The sequence below is a fragment of the Mus musculus genome, chromosome 3, assembly GCF_000001635.26.
Source record: "Mus musculus strain C57BL/6J chromosome 3, GRCm38.p6 C57BL/6J".
Lineage (NCBI taxonomy): Eukaryota > Metazoa > Chordata > Mammalia > Rodentia > Muridae > Mus > Mus musculus.
This window is the reverse complement of record NC_000069.6, coordinates 100,464,985-100,490,708: the sequence shown is the minus strand read 5'-3', so window position 1 is coordinate 100,490,708 and position 25,724 is coordinate 100,464,985. Positions and strand designations below refer to the sequence as shown.

Sequence of the window (25,724 nt, the reverse complement as noted above, 5' to 3'; positions counted from 1 at the left end):
GTGTTCAAGAACATGTAAGTTCTCATACTGATGTCTTACACTGTTTTAGTTTTGGGAATTCGCCTCCCCTACCAGAGAAAGCATGTGCATGTGTGAGAACTCTTCATAGCCTAGCAGACACTGCTGGATACGGATACTCACGCTCCACAGAGGTGGAGAGGGCAGAAGAGAGCACCGATTCGGGAAGCCATCTAGGCCCCAGTACCCAGGAGAGGGTCAAACGAAACTCAACAAGTGTTTATTAACGACTGCTTTCTGATTTATTTAGTACCTGGCATGAACTTTTTAGCAAGCAGTGCATGATTAATAGCTATTTCCATAATATTGATCTCACGGTTATCTCGTCCTTCCTCCCATAATACAGATGGGAAATAGTGTTTTTGGAGGATAGGTCAAGACGGTCAGTAAAGCTGGGCGTGGTAGACCACGCCTATAATCCCAGCAGTTGGGAGGTGCACAGAGGTGGATCAGTTAAAGGTGAGCCAAGGCTACTTAGAGGCCTGTCTGGGGTTCAGGAGGCATTGTCTTAAAATAAAGACCAAACCACAATAGCTTCTTGCAAGGCCTTCCGGGTAATTAAGTGGTGAAGGAGAGTTCCACAGCGGAGCCATCAACTATGTGTGTGTGAGTGAGTGAGTGAGTGAGTGAGTGTGTGTGTGTGTGTGTGTGTGAGCCATCAACTATGTGTGTGTGAGTGAGTGAGTGAGTGAGTGTGTGTGTGTGTGTGTGTGTGTGTGTGTGTGTGTGTGTGTGTGTGTGTCCCACACCTGCGAGCAGTAACAAGCAGCAAAGACCAGCGCTGCTCTCTGGAGAGCTGAGCTGCTGTGCTTAAGGCTTTGGCGATAGCTTCCCGGGATCGCCAATTGCACACAGGTGGTCCGCGCGGCCACAGCTGCTTCCTTCCCCCCAGGACCACGACCTCACCTCCAGCCAATTTGTTCGAGGAATCAGAAAGATTTTTCCAGGGCCCACCTAAGAGTTTTCCGACTTCACAAACACCGCGCGAGGCAGGCGTGGGCTTCCACTCCCGGCTCCCGGAAACCAGAGAGCACTGGGGCGAGGAGCGCCTAAAAGTTTGAAAGAAGACGCGCCCGCCAGGGAGCAAGCGGGGTAGAGGGAAGGACAGTCTAGGCAAGGGAAAGCTAAAGAAGACGGCAGAGTGGAGCGGAGAGGACAGAGGAAAATTGTGCCCTCAACCCCAAAGTTAGTTCGCCGCCCACAAAGCACCTCTCTATTGCGCCTGCGCAACGCTGCCTCTTGGTCACCCCGCCCCTTTGCGCCGCCCGAGGTTTACTCGTCTCTCGGCAACCATTGACCCGAGGAGCCAATCAGAGGGCGGCGTTCGTCCGGCCCCCCGCCGTCAGCGCGGGGCGCAAGGATCCCGCGGGGCCCCGGCCGGCGCGCCCCGCCCTGGCTCCCCCGGGAGGCCGGCCGCGGGGCGGGGGCAGGGGCGGGGAGGCGCGGGGGAGTGGTCAGGCCGGTTAAGATCGGAGGGGGCGGCGGCCGGACCGCTCACTCGCCGCAGCTGTCTAGGGGCCGCAGTCTCCGCTCCGCTCCTGCTGGGGGCTGCCCACGCCAACCACCTGCCTCAGTCACCTCCTCTTCCAACGCCCAGGTGAGTCCACACTCCCCTCCTCCGCAGGTGGGAGGATGCTGCTGCGGTCCTCCGGGGCGGGGGGGGCGGGGGGGGCCGCGCTTTCCCGCTTAGGGTCAGTCCCGGCAGAGCCTGGTGGCATGCCCCGGGGATGGAGGAGAGATGCCAGCAGGTGTCAGGACCCGCCTGGCTCCCGCGTCCCTCACGCAAACTTTCCTCTGTGAAGGAGGCAAACTTTTCGGAGACCGTGGCCGGGCTTTGGCAAACTTGGGCGAGTTCCTGCTGCCCCGGCAGCCGGAGTGTAGGGGGCTCTTTCCCTGCACCTAGTCGGTGCTCCGGCTCTGAGCTGCGCCCCTGTGGCGCGCACACCGAGCCCGGAACCCGGGCGATTTTGAACCCCGCGGTTTTGGCGGCGCAGATGAAGACGCAGCGGTCGGGGCTAAAGCCTGGCCGGCGAGGGGAGGGCAGTTTCCTGGGCTCGGTGCCCGGGATGGCGGCTGAGATCCTTCTCCCTTTGGGACTGTGGACACCCAGCGCGGCCAAATGATCGAAGCTGCGCGTCTCTCGGAAACTTCTCGAGAATTCAGCGGCTGTGAAACCTGGTTCCTCCCCTTTGGGGATCGAAAGTCGCTTACTGCGTAGGCTGAAAGCCATGTAGTCAGTCCGTTGACTCTGATAGCGGTGCTGTCGGTGGCTTAGAGGCGCGGCTCCCGGATCGTCCGGGTCAGGGAACTTCTTTAGCGCAGTTTGCGAGGAGGGTGAGAGCCTTCTCCATAGGAAGAAGTTGAGGAACCTGCAGTACCAGCTGGTAGCCTTTACACCTAGCGCGGGCAGGCTGGAGGGCAGGAGACCGCAAAGTCCTGGAGGGCTGGTGAGGAAATGCCTAGTTGGTTTTTCAAGAACGCAAAACTTCCACCAGCATCGATTGTCATCCCTAGGTGGTCTAGGCCTCTTTTCTCTCCTCTCAACCTTTAATGTGGAGAAACCGTTCAGAGCCCGGACCCAAGTCTTAAGCCCCTCCCTCAATTGAGGATAAAGTGCTTACAACGAAAGATTTAATAGACTTACTGATTTTTTAAGAATAGCTGTGTATGTAATAGTTTGAATTATGACGAGTTTGGTGTTCTGGAAATAAAGTTAAGATGGTCAAATCCTCCTAAATTAGGTCCCCAGCTGCCCCGCTACTCTGGGAAGGAGGGTGACGGTGGCCATTGCTGGCTACAACAACTTCCACTGTAATTTGCTTGGCAAGGCAGCGAGGGAGCCAGAAAGCTAGCCAGGCAGCCAAGAGGGTGGTAGGAAGGCTTACCAAGAATTCTATCTTGCTGGAAGTCACCAGAGGTGTGATTGTTTTTCCACATCTTACCCCGCAGTCGAAGGGTGTGGGGTGAGGAGTAACGAAGAGCCACTTTTCTCTCCCAGCTGCTACAGCTGGACCACCAGTGGTCCTGTCCTCTGCTGGCCTTGTTTGTGGGGATGGAGGGCTTAGTATCTTAGTATCCGGATCGGACAGCTGAAACCTTCTCTCTGAAGAGACACTTTGGTTTAAGAAGCTTTTAGATGGAGAGTTCGATGTGTGGAATAATTGTCCCAGGATCTGCACAGGATGTTGCTTACTATAGTTAAAATTGTGGGGGTTGTTGAGCGATCTCTAGACTGTTACTAAAAGAAAGGTCCCGAAGTTTTATGAGTAACTTTAGTGTGTGCACCTAGAACAAACAGTCACACTCTTTAGTCTGAGTTTCTCCCATAATACCTACCTTGTATCTAGAGATTAAGTTTGTGAACTCAGAAGGGAGGACTTGGCTCCTGGCCTGTTGGTCTGAGTGTGAGTGGAGTGCCAAGGGCTCGCTCTCCAGCTTTTCCAGCTCTGCTGCAAGTATAGCTACCAAGCTTTCTGCAGGACTTCCAGCCTCTGCCCTCCATCACCAACCCCAGTGGGGATGCATCCCCCAGTGTCCAAGGGCAGGCAGATTATACTTGCTTTGCATTGCCCATGGGAAAGTCCAGGAACCACTCAGCAATGAAAGCAATTTAAAAGGGGACTGTTGAGCCCTGTTGTACTATTAGTTAGGCTCAGCTGCAACAAAACTGGAAAGCTGCATTGAATGTTTCCTTTCTCCCTCCCTCCCTCCTGCCCTCCCTTCCCAGCTTCATCTACTAAGTAGTACCCTGTCTCTATCTCTCTTCTATGCTATGCTGTCGTAGAATCAGCCATGGAAGAAGGACAGCCTATATTATTAAGAAAAGCTGTAGAAGCAGAGATGGGCTAAGAGTTAAGATGATGGCTAGGGGGTTCTTATCTCTTTCCTGGCCTCCTGGACACTCTCTCCTCTCTCTTCTATCTCTCTCTGAATGTTTGGAGATTAATAGGGAGTGAGTCAGAATCTGAGGTGTTTCTTGGTTTAAAACTAGTCTGTTGGTTTTTTCTCATTATTGAGGTAACCGGCGAATAGGGGAGATGCCTTCTACCATCCCACTGTTTTGACTGTAGCTGTTGAAATCGTATTATGATGGCACCAGCTTTTCCATATTTGACGACGTGCTTGTGAGTTTAAAGCTACTTGAGAAAAGCTGACCTTCTAATTTCTTGAACCTGAGGTTTCTCCCGCTTTGTAACCTTTTGACTGGATGCGTTCATTGAAAGGGAGTTTTGGCTTAGAGTTCAAAAGGTTTATAGACAACATCTTTACATAACTCAGCTTTGTAATGGGAGTCTTCTGAAGTGTTTCAAATTAATATTCTGTACAGCTGGGCCCTGGGAGCTTGTTCTTGAAGTGTTTGCAGAGCGTTTTGAAACAACAGGGGGAAAAAAGCCCTTCCTATGAAGAAGTAATTACTGACACGAAGCAGCTCTGTGTAAGGGTGTTTTGTGGTTTCAGAGCATTTTGCACTGTGGTCCCTTTTTCTTGGATAATGGAGGTTGGGTCAGAAGGTGCTTCCTAGGTGGTATGTGCCAGGTGCCAGCCAGGCAGGCCAAGGGAATGATAGGCGAAAGGCCTGCCTGTGGAAGAGCTTTAGAGGTGAGCTCAGCTGGCCTGACTTTCTGATATACTTGAAGAACTTGTTTTTCTCTCAGTTGTCCTTGCACGTGGACCCCAGAAAAGTGTGGGTTTGTGGTCACTGCAAAGTCCTCACCCCTGCCTAGAAAGTGCATGCATGGCCTTGTGTGCAGACATGCGTCTGTCATGTGAATGCACACTCTCTCTGCTGGGTGCTGCCTGCTGTTCTTTGCGCAGGCGGAAGCATGCTTGAAGTGGCTGTCCTGCTGGATCAAGGGACTAGATGGAGCTTGCTTTCTGTGTCAGGAGCGCCTGGTTTAAAAGGCTGGATGATGTCTTGATCTTTTCAGTGAAACCTCTGTAGTGTAGGCTTGGAGCAGAGGAAAGGTGCCTGCATTGACCAACAGCTGAAACTCCTAAGGCTGGCCGGCTTCTAGCCCCACCCCTGAGCACCTCAGCCCTCCCTGTCCTCCCAGCCCCAGCTTGCTCTCTCTCTCTCTCCCCTGTGTTCACTCAGCTGCTTGCTCTGCTGACTCTTTCGTTTTGACTTTTTTGTTTCTCACTGTCCTCGCTGACCTGGTTTAGAGGGGACTGTGGACAGGAGCTAGATGAGAGCATCAGCCCGCCTCCCTGGCTCTGGCCAGTGCTCAGTCCTGTGTACTTGGAGCACTCAGCGCCTAGGATCTGCCCATCCCTGAGGACTCTAACCCTAACCCTAACCCTAACCCTAACCCTAACCCTAACCCTAACCCTAACCCTAACCCTGCCTTCCTCCAAGATTGTTATTTCCTGATGCTTTTTTTTTTTGCTGTCCCATGGGCAGGTCTTCCTTAGCTGGCCTCCTTTGCTGTGCAAAATACAGACTTAGATATTGGGAGAGAAAAAAATAAACAAAAAACTGAACACAGTCCATTCCCCCTGATCTCTGTGAAGGCTCTGATGGATCTCTCCTCTGAGAGGACTGCTTCACCATTCACCATACATCTCTCTACTCCAGTGTGTTATAGGATTTTTTTTTTCACATTTTCTTGTTTTTAAAAATTTAAAAATTTTAACATTGAACTGAAGGGCATTGTTGTTGTTGTTGTTGTTTAGCCATCCCCCATTGCCTCCTTGTCCGGCCCCATCATAAAAACTGAAGAAAGTTATCCAGGGATTATGAACCATCCCCCCATCCCACCCAGGATCCCTTAGCTTCCATACTTGGCCTTACAGGATGAGACCAGGTACCTTCTCTGTGGCCTGTCTGTCTGTCTCTGACACCCCTCTCCCCCCCCCCCCCTGCACTATGGTGACCCCTGCCCCTGTTTGTCATAGTTAGACATAGTCAGGCATCAGGACTCAGCAGCTGCCTGAGGCGCTAGTGCTAGCATGTGGATTATGGGGATATAGAGGAAAGAGTAGGGTTAAGAAGACACACGGTGTTTGCTCTGCCTTGTTCCTCTAGAAGCCAGCACCGCCGCTGCTGCTGTGTCCCATTCCAGACTGTTGTAGACTTTGTGCTTTTTCACTTGCCTCTTGTAGGCTGCCCCTCACTGGGGGGCACCTGGGCACTGATCCAGACAGACCCCTGACCACTTCAGGCTTTCATTTCTTTATTGTTAACTATGTAGCAGACAGAGTCAGTGCTGACCCAGAAACATATGGGACCAAAAGCCTGGTAAAGTTAAACAATAAATCGATTTGTCTGCTTAACTATTTTAATAATCTGTGCAAAACATGTAAAGGAGATATTTTCTTTCCTTCCTTTATATCAAGTCCTTGGAATCTATGCTATATTTTGTATATACTATGCACTTGTCTGAACCTTCTACCTTTCGAGAGCTTGTGGTTACTGTATTGGGTGGTGTGAGTCTGGCCCATGTGAGCACGGTGTTTTACTCTCAAATCCTGGTTCTCTGCATGTGAGAAGCAATAGTAAGCTATGCAGAGTTACTGGAGAATGTATATAGGCTGTATGCTCTGTGTGGGCAGCGATCTCTGTCTCCTGCCTTCAGGTCCCAGAATCCTAGGAGAGAGCTTACAACACAGTAGGCGCTTGGGTAGCTGAGGAAATGTGAGGTGTGGCTCAGTCCCCACGCTGGCTTATTGATGAGCACCCATCCTGTGAGGCAGATTTGACTCCTCAAAAATAAAAAAAGAGCCGGGTGTGGTGGCGCACGCCTTTAATCCCAGCACTGGGTGGCAGAGGCAGGTGGATTTCTGAGTTCGAGGCCAGCCTGGTCTACAAAGTGAGTTCCAGGACAGTCAGGGCTATACAGAGAAATCCTGTCTCGAAAAACCAAGAAAACCCAAACCAAACCAAACCAAACCAAACCAAACAAACAAAAAAACACAAACAAACAAAACAAAACAAAAACAAACAAACAAACAAAAAACCAAAAAACCAAAAAACCAACCAACCAAAACCCAGGTTGTTTGCTTCTCCATTTCTTGCTCCTGTTTTAGTAGGTTGTTTTTTTTTTTTTTTTTCTTCTTAGAGAATAGCTGGAAGAAATATAGATGAAATCTGAGATTGGCAGGGGACCAGGGCTGATTTTTATTAACAGTTAAAATTTGCCAATCATTTGTCATTAGTTAGAACTTACCAACAATTAAAAATTCAAACAAACATGCAAGAGGAGTGAGCTGTCAAGGTGAAGATGTCTGGGATCTCTAGTGACAGACATTCTATAGGTAGTCATGCTGGTGAGCTGGAGTCATGGCTCATGCGGCTCGACGCTGATAGAGCATTACCTTTCAGAAAGTTGTTGCCTGTGTAAGTATTGTGCTGTGGGTTTATTTCTCCATGCAGTGTTACCCTTCCCCCACCCATGATGTATTTAAGATTAGCATGTTTCTCTCTGCCCTTTCCTATGCTCAGAGGTCTGTCACCTGCTACCTTAATACCCCTACCCTGAGTGGACAACTTGTAGTTCCCAACAGCCCTGAAACGGAGGCCAGCTTGCACGTAGACATTTATGAATGGGGTGTGTATACATGTTTTACCCTGATAAGTGCTGCTTCTGAGAGCTAAGTCTTACTGGTCCCTTTCCTGATAAGACCCAGGGATGCAGCTAGTGACTAGGCAGAAGAACTTGTAGCCACTTTTAACTAACTCAAGTTTTTGTTTTACTTAGCTGAAGGCTTTTCTAGGCTCTATGATGGAGAGTTGGATGGTGATCCAGCCTTTGAAATAAACCTGAGGCGTGTGGCCCAGTCCTCTACACAGTCCACCTCTAAAACAAAAAAGGGCCGGCTCTGTTTGGGAAGCCCTTTGTGTGAGTTCATACCAGTAGTGTCTGATTTAGAAATGCGTGGTGCAGCAGCCAATTCATTTCTAGTTCAGTTTGTGCAGTCAAGGCTTCCTGTTGACACCTTGGGGGAGAAACTTGGGGACTTTCTGCCTAGCTGCCGACCCATGGTGTCTGCATTCTGACAGTGTTAATACTCACATTTGCAGTGACTTCAGGGTGTTCTCTTGAGCATTTGCACTTCCGAGCCATGCCTTTGGACCCACCCCAGTGTTTTGATTCTGTTCTGTGCCTTCGCAGCCCCAGCGTGACTCCTTCCAGTCTTATCTCCCCACCCACACTTGCTTAGGCATCCTATTTTGAAAGGTGGGAAACAACTTTCCCTTTGGAGTCATTCATGTTCAGGTAGTGTCTGGACGGGGCACAGTTACTGATAACTAACTGGGTATTGGCTTCAGTAGAGGGGTGAGGATCTTGGTGTGCAGCAGGGCAGCCCCCTCCCTTTCTGTGCCTCAGGGACTCTGCTGTGGGAAGCTGACCAACCTTTTTTTGCCTTTGGTAAACATGCTTGTGAAATGGCTACTGATAATCCTGAGAAAATAGACTGAGGGCTCCGGCTGAATGTGAAGGAGCCTGAAAGTGAGAAAAAGACATCTGTGAGGGCGGGTGTCTCGCTGATGTAGACATGTTTTCTCTGGGCATGGTTTTCTGGCCAGGGACAGCTATCATGAGCTGGGTTAGAATGGATGGTGGGCATTTGGGTGAGTTAATTGTAAATAGGACTGTGTGAGAAATACCTGACATAAGGGTGTGTTTTGGCTCACAGCTTTAAGGTGCATGAGCATGGCGGGGTGGGGTGGGGGTAATAGCCATCAGAGAGCGAGTTCTACTTAGACAGTAGGAAGAGATGAACCCTGGTTCTCAGCTTGCTTTCTTCTTCTTCAGTCCCAGATCCAACCTGTTGGGAACTGCTGCAAACTTTCTGGGTGGGTCTTTTCCCACCTCAGTGAAACCTCTGGAAAGGCTCTCTCAGACATCTCAGACATAACCAGAGATTTGTTACACAGATGATTCTGCACCCATGAGATTGATAATGCAGAGTAAACATCACTATGGCGTATTGGGAGAAAATTGTGTAGAATACTTTATTGCCCTTAAAAAGTAAGGCATCCATTTATCTGACCCCATTGAGCTTTCTCCTCTGGATTCTTCTGTATACTCGAAGCACACATATGAGTGTCTCTGTTGGCTGTACTTTGTAAATGTGTTTGGGGGCCTGTGCAAATCTCCAGAGTGTAACTCTTCAGTGTTGGGAATCCAGGCTGTGGTGAGGGGCTGGAAGCTAACAGACTAAAGGCTTCTCTGTTGCCCTAGGCCTTAGATAACTTCTGGCCTTTATGATTCCAGAAAAGCAGGGAGGGAGGGAGGGAGAGAGACAGAGACAGAGAGACAGACAGGGAGGACGTCTCTTTAGAAGGCCAAATTTACTTCAACCCTGGCTTGTTCTTCACTTCTTAGCTGTTGGCTTTAGATGTCACTCAAAGAACTTGGCTGAAGCCTGGGATGCCCCTCGGTAGCATGCACTGAACTTAGTAGACACAAATCCTTTATTTCATAAGTGCGCACACGCATGTAGATGTGTAAATGCATGTGGTGCACACTTGGGTTCTAGCTCTTTTCCCTCAGGCCAAAGACTCGTAAGTCCAAACAGTATGGATGTGTGGGAAGTGACCCATGTCTTATCTGCAGTTGGGTGGGCCTTTGTGGTCTGATCTAGGTTGTTTCTGTTTTCAGGTATGTCCCATGTAGCCCTTGGGGTGCTGATAACTCTATAAATATATTTGGCCCCCTTTGCTCAGCAGCTCCTGCTCTCTTTGCCCTCTTGGCTGTAGAGCAGCTCTCTTTGTTCCTGTTGCTTTATCATGGACCAACACTCTTGATCCCCCAGTCACCAAAGGATATCCTACTGGTTTATTCTGTAAGTGATGCCCACCCTCTGCTGACAAATCTTATCTGCCCTTACTGCATCCACTCTGTGCCTTTCAGACCATCTGATTGGCTGGCTCCTTCCACTTCTGGCTTCTCTGTTCTTTTGAACCTGCTATCTCTAACATCAACCATCCCCACCCCCAACTTAGCCAGCATCTTAGAGCACCCTCCAAGTTGAGATCTTAGGCCGCCTTCTCTGAAGCATTAACCCCTAGTGTGCCCATACTTACTACTGCCATTCTCGCAGCTCCAGTGAGGTTGGATATATCCCAAAGTTGTCAAAACTACGTGGGGAGCAGTTTCTGTCCTGACAGCCATCAGGTACTTCAGTTCTACACGTGTCTGCCCTGCCTTTAGCACCTGCCATCTGGTCTTGCCTCACTCCAGTGGTTCAGAGTTCTGTGCTACCCTCCGATCAAAACACCTCTGTGCTTTTTTTCCTGTTCCTTCTACTTGGCGCCACCCTCCTCCCATGGCCACCGGAAGAGCTAGTTCTTCTGAAAGTTTTCTCCCACTCTGTAATACACCACAGCTACCCACCTGCTTACCCACCTGAAGAGATAAGAAACCTCTCTGATCCTATTTCTGCCATGGACCAGCAGTGAGTCCTTGGACAGTTTACATTGTGCATATCTGCTTGGTTCCTCAGTGTCTGCCCCTGAAATAAGTGGAAATAGCATCTCCTTTATAGGGATTTCAAAGACTCTTAAATATTTATTTACTGTACAGCATGCGTGTGGAGGTCACAGGGCAACTTGTGAGAGTCGGTTCTCTTCTTCCTTCGTGTGGGTTCTGGATCATCAGGCTTGGTGGCAAGCACCTGTACTTGTGGAGGCATCTTGCCTGTCCTATACTGCTTATGTAGAAACCAGGCCGGTCAGATGTAGGTAGAGCCCTTGACATCATGGTCTTGTTGACCTACTGTGATGTGGCAAATTTTCCTGGGGCTGAGCACCCAGGTGCATTTCCTGTTCTCTGGCCATAGCTGTAGTGGCTTCTGTTATGCAAAGCACCCCCAGAGGACCATGCCTTGGTCAGTACCTGGCTGCAGAAAGGGTAGAAGTTACCTTGTGGGAAACAATATGGGGCTGAGCGGAGGATGTTTGTTTTGAAACAGCAGGTATGTAGCCCCCTCAAGAAGTGGGATTCTCAGACACGCTGGCCTGTGAATAATTTCAGGGGTCTCTGAAAGCTACCACTAACCCACATTGGAGGATTTGGGGTCTAAATCCTTTGGTTCTAGAGCAGGCAGTAAAGTGTGATCCACTCAAACAGGAGGCAGTAGGCGGGAGAGGAGCCATGGTCAGAGCCAGCAGAAGGCAGCTTGCTTTTTTTTTTTTTTTTTGGAACCAATAACTTTTTGTTCTAGAAATCCTTGTCTGAATAGCAATAACAAGAGGTTATCTAGTGCGCTTGTGGGCTTTGACCTCTGTTCCCTGTTGTCCCCTAACCTCCTGCCCTCCAGGGCCCCTTGGACCTGAGGTAGGAGCCAACAGTTCCAAGAATTAGGACCTTGGTTCCAGGGACAAGATCCTGTGCTCATTTATGAGCCATCCTGTTTAAATTGGGGATGGGGGAAGCTTGGCTTGTGAAGGTTACCTGGGAATTGATTGCAGCCGCGGCTTCTGTGTGTTATTTCCTTTGGTTTACACACCATCTGCCCTGTACTTTATATACTGGATAAGGAATAAGCCTGACCTGTGGTTTCCCCTCACGTGGGTCACCGTGTTGAGAGGCAGCATAGTGTACAGTGAATTATTCTCAACCACTTTTTCTTCTGCTTAAATGTCCAGGGTTTTAAGTCTCTTTGCCCCTAGAGTCCTCTCGTACACAGGGGAGGAGAGAGGAGAGAAAGGACCCCGCCCCATGCTGGGATGTCTTTGTTCTATGCTCATATGTCACCCAAGCCTCACATCTGTGCCCAGACTTGGTCCTTGCCCACGGATGGCACTTAGCCCAACCTGAAAAGCTTTAAGAAGAAGATGCACATTTATGAAAGAGATGCACATTTTAAAAAGATTCAGGGTCAGTGAAAGGGAATTTCACACACACATCCCCCCCCCCCCCCAGGGGAGGCGGGGCAAGGCTGCGGAGAGGAGACGGCCCTTCTCTTCATTCTTGTTTGTTTGTTTTTGATTTTTGAGACAGGGGTTCTCTGTGTAGCCCTGGCTGTCCTGGAACTCACTCTGTAGAGCAGGCTGGCCTCGAACTCAGAAATCCACCTGCCTCTGCCTCCCGAGTGCTGGGATTAAAGGCGTGCTCCACCACGCCGGGCTCCTTCTCTTCATTCTTAAACCTACAAGAGAGGCAGAAGAGAGGATTGCGCCGTTCCCTCTGGTGTGGATGGTAGGCTCCAGTAAGTGAACTTCGGCTCAAACCAGTGACCAGTTCCGGACCCACCTTTGCTGACTACGTCTGTGTCACCCACAGTGCAGCTGTTCCTCAGACCTTGCCTTGACCTCACTGGATGTCATGTTCATCGGTTTCCTTGCCACTGTTGTGTCAATTCTGCTAAGGAGAATTTGCCTTGGGCCAGGGCCTTTCCTGGGCTGAGCATGTATGTTTCATGTGATTCTTTTGTGTGGAGGCTACATAGTGTTGATTTAAAGCAGTTCATTAAAATGGAAGCTGTTGAACTAAGTGTGGTGTGTTATCTAAGCACCAAAGGCTGTAAGTAGCATTTATTCTTGTAAAACCAATGTTGAAGTAATTTTAGGGATATACTTTTGATATTTAAAATTATTTGCATGTCAACGATAGTATCTTTATATATACTTAGAAATTTATTTTAACTATGTGTGTATGTATGTGTCTCTGTGTGGGTCTGTATACATGAGTATAGGAAGCCAGAAGAAGACATTAGATCCCCTGGAGTTTGATGTACAGTTGGTTATGAGTCACTCAACGTGGGTGCACATATCTATACTCAGCTCTTCTGCGAGAGCACCCCACACTCTTAACCACTAAGCCACCTTTCCAACAATACTGTCCTTGCCCTGCCAATTATTTATTAATTTATATTTTTCTATTGAGCCCAGAATTTCATAGGTGCATTTGGGCCAGCCCGGCTTTGTTCTACCTGAATTATGGTAGAATGGGAGAATTAAAGCCGTCATCCTATGACTGTGCCACCAGCCCATGTCCCATAGTGTGCTTCTTATGGACTCCATTTCCCCTCAAAACCCTCTCCGCTCTTGGGATTTACGTCCAGAGAGGTTGGTATAGAGGATGCCAGCATCTGAGTCTTGAATTTCTAAATGTCTACTTACTGCCTTAAAAAAAAGAATTCTTAAGATTGTAGCCAATAATCAGCAAGAGGGCACCCCACAGGAGGGAGGGCACCGAGAGGCAGCTTTGCTTGATCTGAGGTGAGAAGCAGCTGCCTTGGGAAACTGTAGGTGATGCGTTTTGATATTGCGTAGTCGTGGTAAGATGAGCAGACCTGATATTTTGAGTTTTTCTTTTAACATAAGCAGTGGATATCTTTTTATTCTTAAAGTACGTTAGACAGAAACTTAATGAAAGGCTTTCCAGGGGGAAATCCTTCTCCCCCCAGCTTCCCCTACAGAGGTCAATGTTTAAAGGGCTAGGGAAAGCTTCCAGATCCATCTGATGTATTTGATAATTGGATGTGGGAATGAGGAAGGGAGGAACTGAGGAAGTTTAATACAGGGACACATGAATAGGATTCTCTAAGGGAAAGATTTTAGAATGTGGGTCACGAGATTTTAAATTTCTATCAATGAATACATCCAAATCCAAAGGGCACCAAATGCATTTTCTTTCCCACATCCATCCCAGGATGAGGATGTTGCTTGGTTCAGACTGAGTTGTGTTTAGGCATAGAGTTTTGCATATGCCCAGTTTTACACAAGCAAGCATTTTCTATATCATAAACACCGAGCAGGCACTGTTAGTTTGAACCACCGCATGCTTCTGGGCACGGCTGTATACGCGTGTTAGATCGTTTCTCCCTCTTCTGCTGATGTGACGTGCACTCCCAGCTTTGTGACGAGCTCTGTGCATCCTTGCAACTCTACAGGACATCAGAGGAGAGGGGATAGAAGCAGAGTGGATAATGGAACGTAACAGTTGAGACCCACATAGTGCTTTGAGGAGCCCAGGGCTGTGCAGCAGAGGTGTCTGCTGTCCCACATGAGACAGCTTTGCCACGGTGGTGGGTTATAAAGTAGCAATGAAAATAGTTTTATGGTTGGTGTGGGGGGGGGTCATCACAATAAGAACTTTACTAAAGAGTTGCAGCATTAGGAAGGTTGAGAACCACTGAACTAGATCTTAGTCTTTAGTCAGTGACCCAACCAACTAGATCTTAGTTTAGCAGGAGATGTGGAACCATCTTTTAAATATATGTAAATTGCCCAAATCCTCACCATCTCTTTTTATTTTTGGATTGGGGTTTTGTTTTTTTTTTTTTTTTTTTTTTGTTTGCATCTTCATTTGTTTGAGTCAGGGTCTCTGTTTAGCCCAGGTTAGTCTCAAACTTCAATCCTCCTATCTCAGACTCTTAAGTGCTGCGATCCTAGGTATGAGCCCCCGTGCGTGACTTTTACTGTTTTGAAATGCTTTCTTCTTCTTAGTAAATCCTCATATGTATTTGATTTACATATTTAAAAAATTCTGTCCCAACAATTTGTTATTTTTGTGCTGATATAGAGTTTCTATCGTTATGGCTCTCTCTCCTCTCTTACAAGCTGGTTTAGCTCATTTCCATTGTTTTTAGAACATTTCTGGCTATTTCTGCCCCTTCATCCATTGTGAACCTTATAGGTACCCAGACTAACACAGGTTTTAACTTTGAATCTGCTGACAATATGAAGCTGTGTGAAAGTCTTCTCACATGCACTTTTACCCTAAAGGGAAGAGTTAATGGCTCCTAGATTCTCTGTGGTCCCAGAGAACCCTTCTGTTGGGAACAGTCCTGACTTTAGCACCACATGGTTCTGTCTGGAGTTTTTTTTCTTTTTCTTTTTAATTTTTTTTTATTAGACACTTTATTTACATTTCAAATGTTATTCCCTTTCCTAGTTTCCTCTCCGAAAATCCCCTATCCCCTCTCCCCTCCCCCTGCTCCCCAGCCCACCCACTTCCTGGCCCTGGCATTCCCCTACACTGGGACATAGAATCTTCCAAGATTTTCTTAAAAGTTGTTCCTTTCATCTCACTAGGTGACCACATTGTGACTTCTCAGACATGGGGTCAAACGCGTGAGCCTTGGAAGTGTAACAGGTAGCAGACAGCATAAAAGCCACTGAGCCAGTGTGCCAGCCTGAAAGCCACCTCACCAGACTGCAGGTGGTCTAGCTTCTAGCTGTGGCTCAAAACAAGGCTCAGACCACAATACCTTCCTGAAATCATTTGGATTTGCTCAAGCATAAGTCTCCTGTATATCACTCATAAAACAGGGCAGTGGCGGGGGGGGGGGGGTCTCCAGGAGGGAAGAGACAAAGAACCGCCAAGTGTACAGTGAGCACAGAGAAGAGAACCCAGCTGTCCCAAATCTGGCTGGAAGGCAAATGCCAGCCCCAGTAGATGTTAGGTGTGCATCCAGGCTGCCCATCCATCACTGAGGCTAGCCATGCTAGGATGATCTAAATAGCTGCAGACGTTTGAAGCCTCTTTCATCTTTTCCTATAAGCAAGCAGAGGGGCAGCCAGCCCCAGAGCCCACGAGAGCCTGCTTTGATCCTGGGTTAGGGTGAGTCATTTCCAGCTGAGCAGATCGGCAGTTCTTGAACTTGTGTGTTCCTGTGCTGGCTCAAGAGGCTCCTGCCAGCCCCAGATCGTTGCTACCTCCAGCCACACACCTGCTTTCCTCCGCTCTGCTGTTACTGGAGCAGCTGCCTTGGCTTTGTTACTTTGTGCCCGCCTCTCCATAAGTGAACACTTCTTTGCTTTCCTTTTGGCCCCAACAAGGGGACAGCCTCTTTTTTTTTTTTTTTTTTTTGTCTGTCTGTTGTATTTACCTCATTCCACCAGAACTGTGTAAATCATGTCTGGTGTTGCCATCTATCTCTGTGATGGGAACCGTAAAAGCTCATCTCCATGTGATTACTGGGTACCCTGGCACTGTTACAGCCACAAATCCCTGGACTGAGGCGGGCTAGAAATCCATGGTGGAGCCCAAGGAGAATGCACTGATGTGCATTAAAAAGCAGCAGCGTCCACACAATGGGACCATGGCTGGCTGAATGCTGTCGGCACATAGCTTTGCAGGGTGGAAACCGGTCACGGTGAAATTGGAAGACTGCATGGAGACTTTGTTTCAGCTTTTATGTCTGTCTACATGACATTGAATCCACACAAGGCCACAAGCACTTTGGGTTTCTAAGAAACCGATGTCTGCTTTTATGTATTGGGATTTCCAGAGCTTTACCATTTTTATCTTTTTTAAAGTGAGATGTACTTCCCTGGCACTGGGTGAAAGTGTAGCTCAGTGTAGACACTTTGCCAGTATGCTCAATACCCAGGCTTCAGTCCCCAGTGTGCTACATGCATGTGCACACTCAATTATTTGGGAAACTTTGTGGTTCCATCATGTGAAGAAAGCAAAGTGCTTCCTCTCCGTCTGGTATTCTGTTTGTCTTAAGGAGCTTCAGGGAACTCTGAGGAAGGCTTTTGGAAGTTTACCTGCCCGAGGCTTGCATCCTTGCAGAAGGGTGTTCTCACTGCAAAGGTGATCTAACTTCTGCCTGACCACCATCGTGGTCTTACAAACAACTCTGTTCTGTCCCACGTGACATGGTATTTGTTGTAGGACAGACTATGGCCATATATGAAAAAGAAGTGGCTGTCTTCCAGAGCAGAGATGTGGCCTATGTGGGGAGCAAATGGGGCAGTGGTGTGTATGTGTGTATGTGTGTACATGCATGTGTGAATGTGTGTGTGTGTTGGTGTGACAGAGTGTGTGTAAGTATGAGTGTGCGTGTGTGTGTGTGTGTGTGTGTGTGTGTATTGCACTGGTAATTGGGATTTAGGTATCCATCCATTCAAGATATAGTTAGGGAGCTAAAAGCAGAAGTAGCTTCTATAGAACCAGGAGAAAATTAGTGGAACCGACAGGGTCTATTTCTCTCTGCGGTTAGAGGTCCTTCATTGTTTAGATGGCATGGTTAGTTTGCTATTCTTCATCTAAAGCAGTCCCCCTTTCCTCTCCCCCACATAGGTCAAGCACACCAGCTAGAGCACCCACACAAAGCAAAGTAGTGCATTACCACCCTGCTGTAGAACGGAGCTTGTGCCTGGCTGGGTATTACTCTTGGTCGCAGCCGTGTGGAGCAGCAGGCACTGCTGACTGCTGTTTTGCAGGAAATTGTTCAGAGATGGGTCAGTGCCTCTGAACTGACTCGTCCGTTGGCTCTCCCGGCCCATGCGCGTCCTAACTGGCTCCCTCCTTTTTACTTTTCAGCTTCCCCTGGCCAGAACATCCCCTAAGATGGCAGAGGAGGGCAGCAGTACCAAGGACTCTGAGTCCTTCAGCGTGCTCAACTGGGATCAGGTTAGCCGGCTGCACGAGGTCCTGACTGAGGTCGTGCCCATCCACGGGCGAGGCAACTTTCCAACCTTGGAGATAACCCTGAAGGACATTGTCCAGACTGTCCGAGGCCGGCTGGAGGAGGCAGGCATCAACGTGCAGGACGTCCGGCTGAACGGCTCTGCAGCCGGCCACGTTTTGGTCAAAGACAACGGCTTGGGTTGCAAAGATCTGGATCTGATCTTTCACGTGGCTCTCCCCACAGAGGCGGAATTTCAGCTGGTGAGAGATGTGGTTCTGTGCTCCCTTCTGAACTTTCTGCCAGAGGGCGTGAATAAGCTCAAAATCAGCCCCGTCACCCTGAAGGAGGCGTACGTGCAGAAGCTGGTGAAGGTTTGCACAGACACAGACCGCTGGAGCCTGATTTCCCTCTCCAACAAGAACGGGAGGAACGTGGAGCTCAAGTTTGTCGACTCCATCCGGCGGCAGTTTGAGTTCAGCGTGGACTCTTTCCAGATCATCCTAGATTCTTTGCTCTTTTTCTATGACTGCTCCGGCAATCCCATCTCCGAGCATTTCCACCCCACAGTGATCGGGGAGAGTATGTACGGGGATTTTGAGGAAGCCTTTGACCATCTTCAGAACAGGCTGATCGCCACCAAGAACCCTGAAGAAATCCGAGGTGGGGGTCTCCTTAAGTACAGCAACCTCCTTGTGCGGGACTTCAGGCCTGCCGACCAGGAGGAGATCAAGACCCTGGAGCGTTACATGTGCTCCAGATTTTTCATCGACTTCCCCGACATCCTGGAACAGCAGAGGAAGCTGGAGACCTACCTTCAGAACCACTTCTCGGACGAGGAGAGAAGCAAGTACGACTACCTCATGATTCTCCGCAGGGTTGTGAACGAGAGCACCGTGTGCCTCATGGGGCACGAACGCAGGCAGACCCTGAACCTCATCTCTCTCCTGGCCTTGCGTGTGCTGGCAGAACAAAACATCATCCCCAGTGCCACCAACGTCACCTGTTACTACCAGCCAGCTCCTTACGTCAGTGATGGCAACTTCAACAACTATTACATTGCGCACCCTCCAATTACCTACAGCCAGCCTTATCCTACATGGCTGCCCTGTAACTAACCTGAAGACCTGAGGGTTTCCACAGTGGGAACTCGGTTAGGGCAGGGGCTCTCAGGTAGGAGAGCCTCTTTCTAGATGTAGGTGTTTGGCTTTCGAAGGGGAACTCAGCTCCGACTCTGTTTTTCTTTTTGTACCCATTGGAATAGGTCCACAGACTATCGTGAGCCAACCCTAAAAGGACCCATAGTTGAGTGCCACTCAGGGAGATGCAATAGGAGGCGTGACTTCTCACCATCTTTCTAAGATAGTCACTAACATGTCACTCCCCAGACATTAGCACATGGGATCTGAGCTCGGCACAGTCTCTGAGATTGGGGGAGTCGGACAGCGTATGAAAAGTGTTCCAGGCGCTCTCCTCAGCTGAGTTCTCGGTAGATTCTACAGGCTCTCTCATTCAGGATTCTCAGCAGTCATGTGAGAGATGCACTGATAGTCTCTCACTGGGTCACTTCTAGTCAGCTCCCCAAACTGATAAACCGTGAGGGTGCTCTTTGTGACTGAATTTTCACTCACGGGACTAAGTTGTGTCTGTCTAGTCCCCATCGGCAGAGCTGAGAATTTCATTCATCAATAAACCAAAGCCAATAGCTGGAGACTTGAGATCTGGTTGGAAGTGGTTTATGGTATATGCTGTGCTTTATCAAGGAATTATGAGATATTGTGGAGAAAAAAAAATGACCTTTTTCTTGAAATGTAACTTGAAAACAAAATAAAATGTGGAACATAACGTTAAAGTAGAATTGTGGTGGAGGGGCGGTGATTGTCAATAGGAAACACGGATGTTTTGGTTTTGTTTTGTTTTTTTCTTTAAGGAATTCTTATTGAATGACACATTCCCCCTGCCACGCCTCCCATTGGCTCTCTGATGACTGACTCTTGTTTGCTCTTCCTGCGTAAGGAGTGCGTTGTGCCTGGGCGCCACTGTCGTGACTGACTTGACTGACAGGAGGTTCTTCCCACCTTTTAATTGGAAGCCCTTTATGCACGTCACTCCCAGTATGAAAAAGATTTTTTGCTGGAGTCCACTGACCGCTCTCCACCAATCCCTTCAAAAGTAGCCATTGCATTCCCCAGATTGTTTCCACAGCTGGGAAATTCAGGGATTTCAGGAGAAGAGAGTAGCCAGTGGAACCATTCTCGAATTCCACTTCCTCTCTCCAAGTTGCAGGGGGAGTAGGGGTTTAGTGTCAGGTCTGGCCCTGTGCAGAGGGCTGAGTCCAGAGAGTCAAGAGTGATCTTCCTTATTCTGTAGACTTAAGCATTACATTTCTATTCTGCACTTTGGAAGGAAAACAGTGTTAATTGCTGGCCCAAAGCAAGCAGTCCACAGGGAGGGATGTAGGTGACTGTGGCTTTACCTAGTGGGTTCAGAAGAGAGAGTTCCCCTTTTTGAAATTTTCTGTGGGATATTTTAGAATGCATCGCTTTAGGATATCCAGGGGAAGAGATGCTCAGTGTAGCCAGCAAGCTTGATTTCTGAAGTGACTCCATCACATCCACCATCTCAATTGCTACTTTGTTCAGTGACCGTAAAAATCCAAAGATCCGAGCTACCGCTTTGTGTCCGCTTTAAGCAATCTAGGTTTCCTTATGCAAAAGAGGCGTAGTAACAAAAATGAAATGGCTGGCTTTTTCCTAGTGCTGTGTTTTCAAGTTGCTTCTGGAATGTGCTGCTTTGGTCTCCCAGGAGTTGATCCAAATGCATCTTCACGGTATCCATGTTAAGTTAGGTCACCAGGAGACTTAGTGTAGCTACTTTCTACTGCCCTTCGAATCTTTCTTAGTTAGGTTTGAATTCATTGGCTTTGGGTTTTGTGAGGAGACCTGAGCTGTTTCAGGGTTAAAAGGAAGGTAATGAAAAACGAACCCAACTTTGAAAACTGCTGGTCATCCATGACCTTAAGAGGCTACAGTTGTAATCAAAAGAGAATGTGTTTGCACAGAACTAGGTTTGCCCAATCAAAGCTTTTGAAGTGTGTTGGAGCCTCCCTGAATGTAAGCACTTGCTAATAGAAGCGGAAAGCAGGACTGCTTCAGCTGTGACAAGGCTTGGGGACAAGTAAGACACTGGAAAATTTCTGGCATCATCTTGGAGTTCTTACTGCTTTATATACATACATTTTTCCAGTCTGGCCATAATTGTCTTCTGAGGATGGAGAGAGGAGACACAGGAGTTGTAAACCACCACTGGATGACGGCCCCACCTTGATCGGTCCCTTTTAGTCTGCCCCGCTGTTTTGTGGTTAGAGAGCTGATGTGTGTTCTAGAACCATTATAGTGAAAAGTGGCGTTGACCAAAGCTCCATTTTTAAGATTCAAGCCCTGGTTTGTGGATGTCTGCACTAGAGTTGTGCCTACCTGCTCTGTGTGAGCCTACTGCCAGACCAGAACAGGCCAGGTAACCTTGCACTTCAGATGTCAGGAAGCTTTATCTGAAGCCTGCCTTTTGTGCTGCTCACATATGCCCCAGACATCCTTGTACTGAATCTAGTAGTGTGTGTGTGTGTGTGTCTTGGGTAACGTGAAACCCGGCCTTGGCAGAGGGCACTGAAGGGCAAGCGCAGGCTGTAACCTAAATGGAAGCAGTCTTTTTCTTTTGCTCTTTTTTTCAGAACTCTGACCTGCTTTCCGAGTTGGTTCTCTGTTCTGTTTCTCAGTCAAGGGCAGCTGGGCTGAAAACAGCATCTTTACCCTTGAGCGCGCAGATGCACACTCTCGGGGTTTGGCTTGGAGCTTCAGGCTCACCCTTCAGCCTTACCGTGGTAGAAAGGTGCTGCTCCTCGGTCAGTCATTTCAATGTGACTCCTCATGCCTCTAAGTCAGATTCCTGGGACTGCCTGTGGCTTGAGGCATGGCCTGCACCTAGGCCTGGCAGGTGAGCGGCGTTGAGTAGAGAAGATTCTCCGTTCTTGATGGATTGTTTTGGCTTTCCAGTGCCTTTTCTCTCCTGTCTGACTTAATTTGGAATTTGTGTCATAGTGATCTCTCTCTCTCTCTCTCTCTCTCTCTCTCTCTCTCTCTCTCTCTCTCTCTCTCTCTCTTTTTCTGTGTGTGTGTGTGTGTGTGTGTGTGTGTCTGTCTTTGCTTTGTGGTAATGCACTAATAGTCGACTTGCTAAAGCCCACAGTCTGCTCTCCTTCCAGCTGACCTCTGACACTAGCCCTTCATGGAGGGCTAGAATTTTTTACCCAGTATAGATAGCTTCAGTCTTGGGAAATGGCACCACTCAAAACCAGCGTTGTGAGCACTTTCTTCTATTGATCTTTCTTGGACGGGGACCCTGTTTCAGGGCATTGCTAGTCTTAGTGCAAAGGCTTGCTATAGAGGCTGGATTAAAGTATAGTTATTTAAGCATGAGGCAGGCTGGTGCCTTCCACCCCCAGCCCCCAGTATTACTTCCTAAATATCGAACAGGGTTTTACACTAGGGAAAACCCTTGGAGGTGATTCTATACATTGAAAACTTTTCTAATTTTCAAAGTTGGAGTTACATCACTAGTGTGAGACAGACTTTCACAGCTGATTTTGGAATGCAGAGGAAAAATGATTAAAAGTCTTGGCAGCCTCTCAAGGGTGATTGGTGCAGCTCTCTGAGGGGGAAAAAATGATGTGCATTTTTTTGTTGTTGTTGGGGTTTTTTTGTTGTTGTTGTTTTTTAAATTCAAGTGCCTCCATCTTGTTTACCTATCACTTTAAAAAGTACTTTAAGTATAAGCTTCAAGAGTTTTGAGTTCTAGAGTTTTGCCTGGCTGTTGAGATTTGGTGCAAATTCTCATGTGTGTTTATATAGGAAGGTGAGCTGACCATCCACTGCAGAGGATGGAGGTAATTAACATGATCTGTGCTCTTTACAAAAGAGAATCCAGTGACCTGGCCTGTGTGTGTGTGTGCGCGCGCGTGCACACACGCTCGCGAGCGCTCACATTATGCATGAAAACTTGATTTTCCTGAAGCATCCATTTCCAAATTGATAGGGATGAAAAAGTAAAATTTCCATTGGATTCAATTAGAAGCTCTGACTTCTGTATTTGCATAGGCTTGAACTATTCCTTAGCAGTGCCTAGAGATGCGGGGTTCCTCCTTGGTACTGGCCACTCACCTTCTTACATGACGCAGATGAGATTTCTTATCAGTGCAAATGTATTAGAACCTGATGGACCAGAGCTTTCAGTGTGAGAAATAAAGGAATATTTAAAAGTGTAAAAAACTTGTCAGTTATGCTCCTTACTTTTATTTATTTATTTTATTTATTGAGGTCTTTAGTAGTAAACTTTAGTTTCTAGGAAACATGGACATGAAGAGACTGCGACCACTGTCAGCTTCAGCAGCACCATGACAGATGGCAACTCTTGGTGCTGGGGGGATGGGGGGTGGGGTGGGAGGACTGGCTCCACTGAAGGCCATAAATCTTCTCTCCAGGGTGTCTGACTGACAAGCTGATCTTTGCTGTGGACCTCAAGCCCAGGTGCCAGTTCCTCCCATAAGTAGCATCTTCGTTTACCTGTTTCATGCAAATGAGGATGATGGAACCAGCAGTCTAAAGCATGCCAGGCACATGGTCTACCAATGAGTTTATGGCCGGTCTCACAGTGTTTTAAAATAATATGGGTTCAACAGCACCTGGGTTATCTATTGGCCATGGCTCCATGACCATTTTAATAAGAGACTCCAAATAGCTACATATCCTATGTGGTTGCTCTTTTAAGAGATTTCACCTGAAGAGATATCTCTTTGAACAAAGTGATGTGGCTGATATTTAAAGGGTACAAGTTTTGACTTGTGACATGACATTGTCATCAAAGAGTACACTGGATCTCACTCAGCTGTTCTGGGATGTGCATATGTAGTCTCTGGGCTGCAGGTTGGATACTTCCTAATGTCTTTGGTCCAATCTCCAGTACTCCAGATCTGTACCTCTTTCTCTTATCCTGTGCTTTAGAAGGCCTCCTTTCTGTGATGGCATTTTTGACTCTTAACATCTTCACCAAACCAAGTGTCTTCCATCTTGCCTTGCTGGCCCTCCCCATTTGTTTGGCACATACTCTAAAACATCCCTTAACTCTGACCCTCAGTAAAACAGGGTACCGTGTTCCTGTTACACATTAAGACTGCTGAAGCCAGCTGTGCTCAAACAGATGCCATGTCCAGCTCTTTTTCAGGAGTACTTTGCAGCTAGCTTTATTTTTTCTGTTTCACCAAATCTACTTCTCTTTTCAGAGATCATAGCTCTTTCCCTTGCACATCACACACACTTAGTGTCTATAAATTCAGCTAAGTGTCAGTCCGTGTCCTACTTCCTCTGTCTTACCAGGCACCTGTCCCTTCCTGTGTTCCTATTAGTGGCCTTGACTGGCTTGCATCGGTTCTTCACCTCCATTGCAGACTCCAACGTGTTTTGTTCTCCTTTGCCCTCCTCCCACACAACTGGCAAAGGTCTAGTGCTTCGGATGTTGGACATGGTGTTTTTGTCCCTGGAGGATTGGGACTTGGGCCACTGGCAGCCAAAAGGCCAAAGCCTGAATATTTACCTGGATGTGTTGTAATGCCTCATTCTGATGCCAGTAACATTTGAGTCCAGGCTTCATCTGAACCAATATTTACACGCCTAATAACCCATGTGTGAAGTGCAGTTCCCCAGAATGAGTTGCTAGGCCCTGTCACTGTGATGCTGACCACAAGCACTTGGCCCAAGAAAGGCCATTCTTTAGTCACCCCAACCCTTTTAGTAGAACTAATATTTCCCTTCCAAATATTCCTCAGTACATAGAGTAAGGCTCCTGCTCTCAACCCAGTATCCAGGATTTCAGAAATGCACTTCTGAACTTCTCCATCCGAGGAGCCACTTGGGTGACAAAGGTGGGACAGCAACATACTTGATTGTCGTTTAGGATCACCATTGGTGGAAGATGCTGGCATTAATAAGACCTGAGAGGACTTCCCACAGCAAAGGCCAGTGCCCAACTGTGAGACACTATCCAGCAACTCACCTGGTAAGTGACTTAGCTCCAATCACACCTTATGGAAAGCTGAGATAGAAGTGCTATGGGGTCCATCTGAGATGTCAAGAAGAGCCTCGTGCCATGGAAATCGGTCCCCTCTCCCTCCACTCAGAGTCTGAGGAGAGGTTTGTGAGACCCGTGTGACCACCTAACTTGCAGGAGAGTGATGGATATGGTGATGGATTCCTACCTCCTGCTTCACATGTTCTCTAGCGTGGGGCCTCGGGGATAAACGCTCTTTCTAGAAATGCGCTGCACTGGCAGATGTACCACACACAGATCAGCCTCTTGACTGAACGTTTCTTTCTTAGACTTCTGTGAGTGATGCCAAAAGATCTGGGGCAGCTGGGTTGTGTTATCAGGGCTGGGTTTTTATCATGTTCCTGACCTAGTTTACTGGGCCTACCTGTTCTAAGAGGTTTAACTAGATGAAGGGTCTCTCAATTCCTGAGGCGTTTCCCCCAGAGGGGCTCAACTCGACTGCTTTCTAATGTAGGGAATTTCTCCAAAAGGACCTTGGGGAAAAGCATAAGAAACAACCGTCACCTGCATCACTTGAGGAACTTAGATGGGAAGGTGTGTGTGTGTGTGTGTGTGTGTGTGTGTGTGTGTGTGTGTGTGTGTGTGAGAGAGAGAGAGAGAGAAGAGGACACTCCCAAGATTGGTCTAGATGATCCATCTTTTAACATGGATAGTACATGAGGCTTTGCTTAAAAGGTCTGTTGAAGCCTAAAACCACTCAGGAAATGGAATTCCTTGTGCTTGACTAGGTAGGGTCTTAGGGCTTCCCGAGTACATGAATTTGTATATATTAACCAGTAGATCTCAAAACCTGAGATAGAGGGCCATAATTCCATTGGATAGATGGAGGCAGTCATAAAGATCTGACTGCAAGACCCTGTATTCAACACTTGCTGCCCTGAATTTTCACCATAACCCTACATTGCACACAGATGTTCCTCATATACCAGCCCCTGTCTAGGGCGGAAGAAATGTTGAGTTGCCTGGTAATAGATCCATTTTCACTTAGGTAGGAAGGAGTTCCTCTGGCAGAATGGTAACTTTTCCCAGCCAGTTGTCCCTTCATGAATCATATGGGGAGCACCCACTGAAGGCTGATAATGTCTGGGGAACAGTCACCAAGTTTGAGGCCCTGTGTTGAGCCTTAGTATTGGTTTTCCAACAACGAGGCAGAGAAACTGTGGACAGATGAGGAGACCAAAAAGTCAGATGGATTCCAGGGCTACTCCAGGGCTGTGTGTCTCTCCATAGTGCATGGT

The 25,724-nt window shown here is 47.9% G+C and overlaps 1 protein-coding gene across 2 annotated transcripts; it reads left to right on the top strand.

The window, feature by feature from the left end:
* Positions 1 to 1,516: 1,516 nt before the first annotated feature.
* On the top strand, positions 1,517 to 22,652 carry Tent5c (terminal nucleotidyltransferase 5C). Of its 2 annotated transcripts, none has more exons than NM_001142952.1 (2): positions 1,517 to 1,615; positions 17,244 to 19,173. In NM_001142952.1, the coding sequence occupies exon 2, from the start codon at positions 17,271 to 17,273 to the stop codon at positions 18,444 to 18,446; it is 1,176 nt and encodes a 391-aa protein (NP_001136424.1). In that variant the 5' UTR covers positions 1,517 to 1,615; positions 17,244 to 17,270; the 3' UTR covers positions 18,447 to 19,173. The 2 variants fall into 2 exon arrangements, with proteins under 2 accessions (NP_001136424.1, XP_006502275.1); XM_006502212.4 differs by lacking the exon at positions 1,517 to 1,615 and adding an exon at positions 2,764 to 2,935 and having other exon boundaries at positions 17,244 to 22,652.
* Positions 22,653 to 25,724: the final 3,072 nt, after the last annotated feature.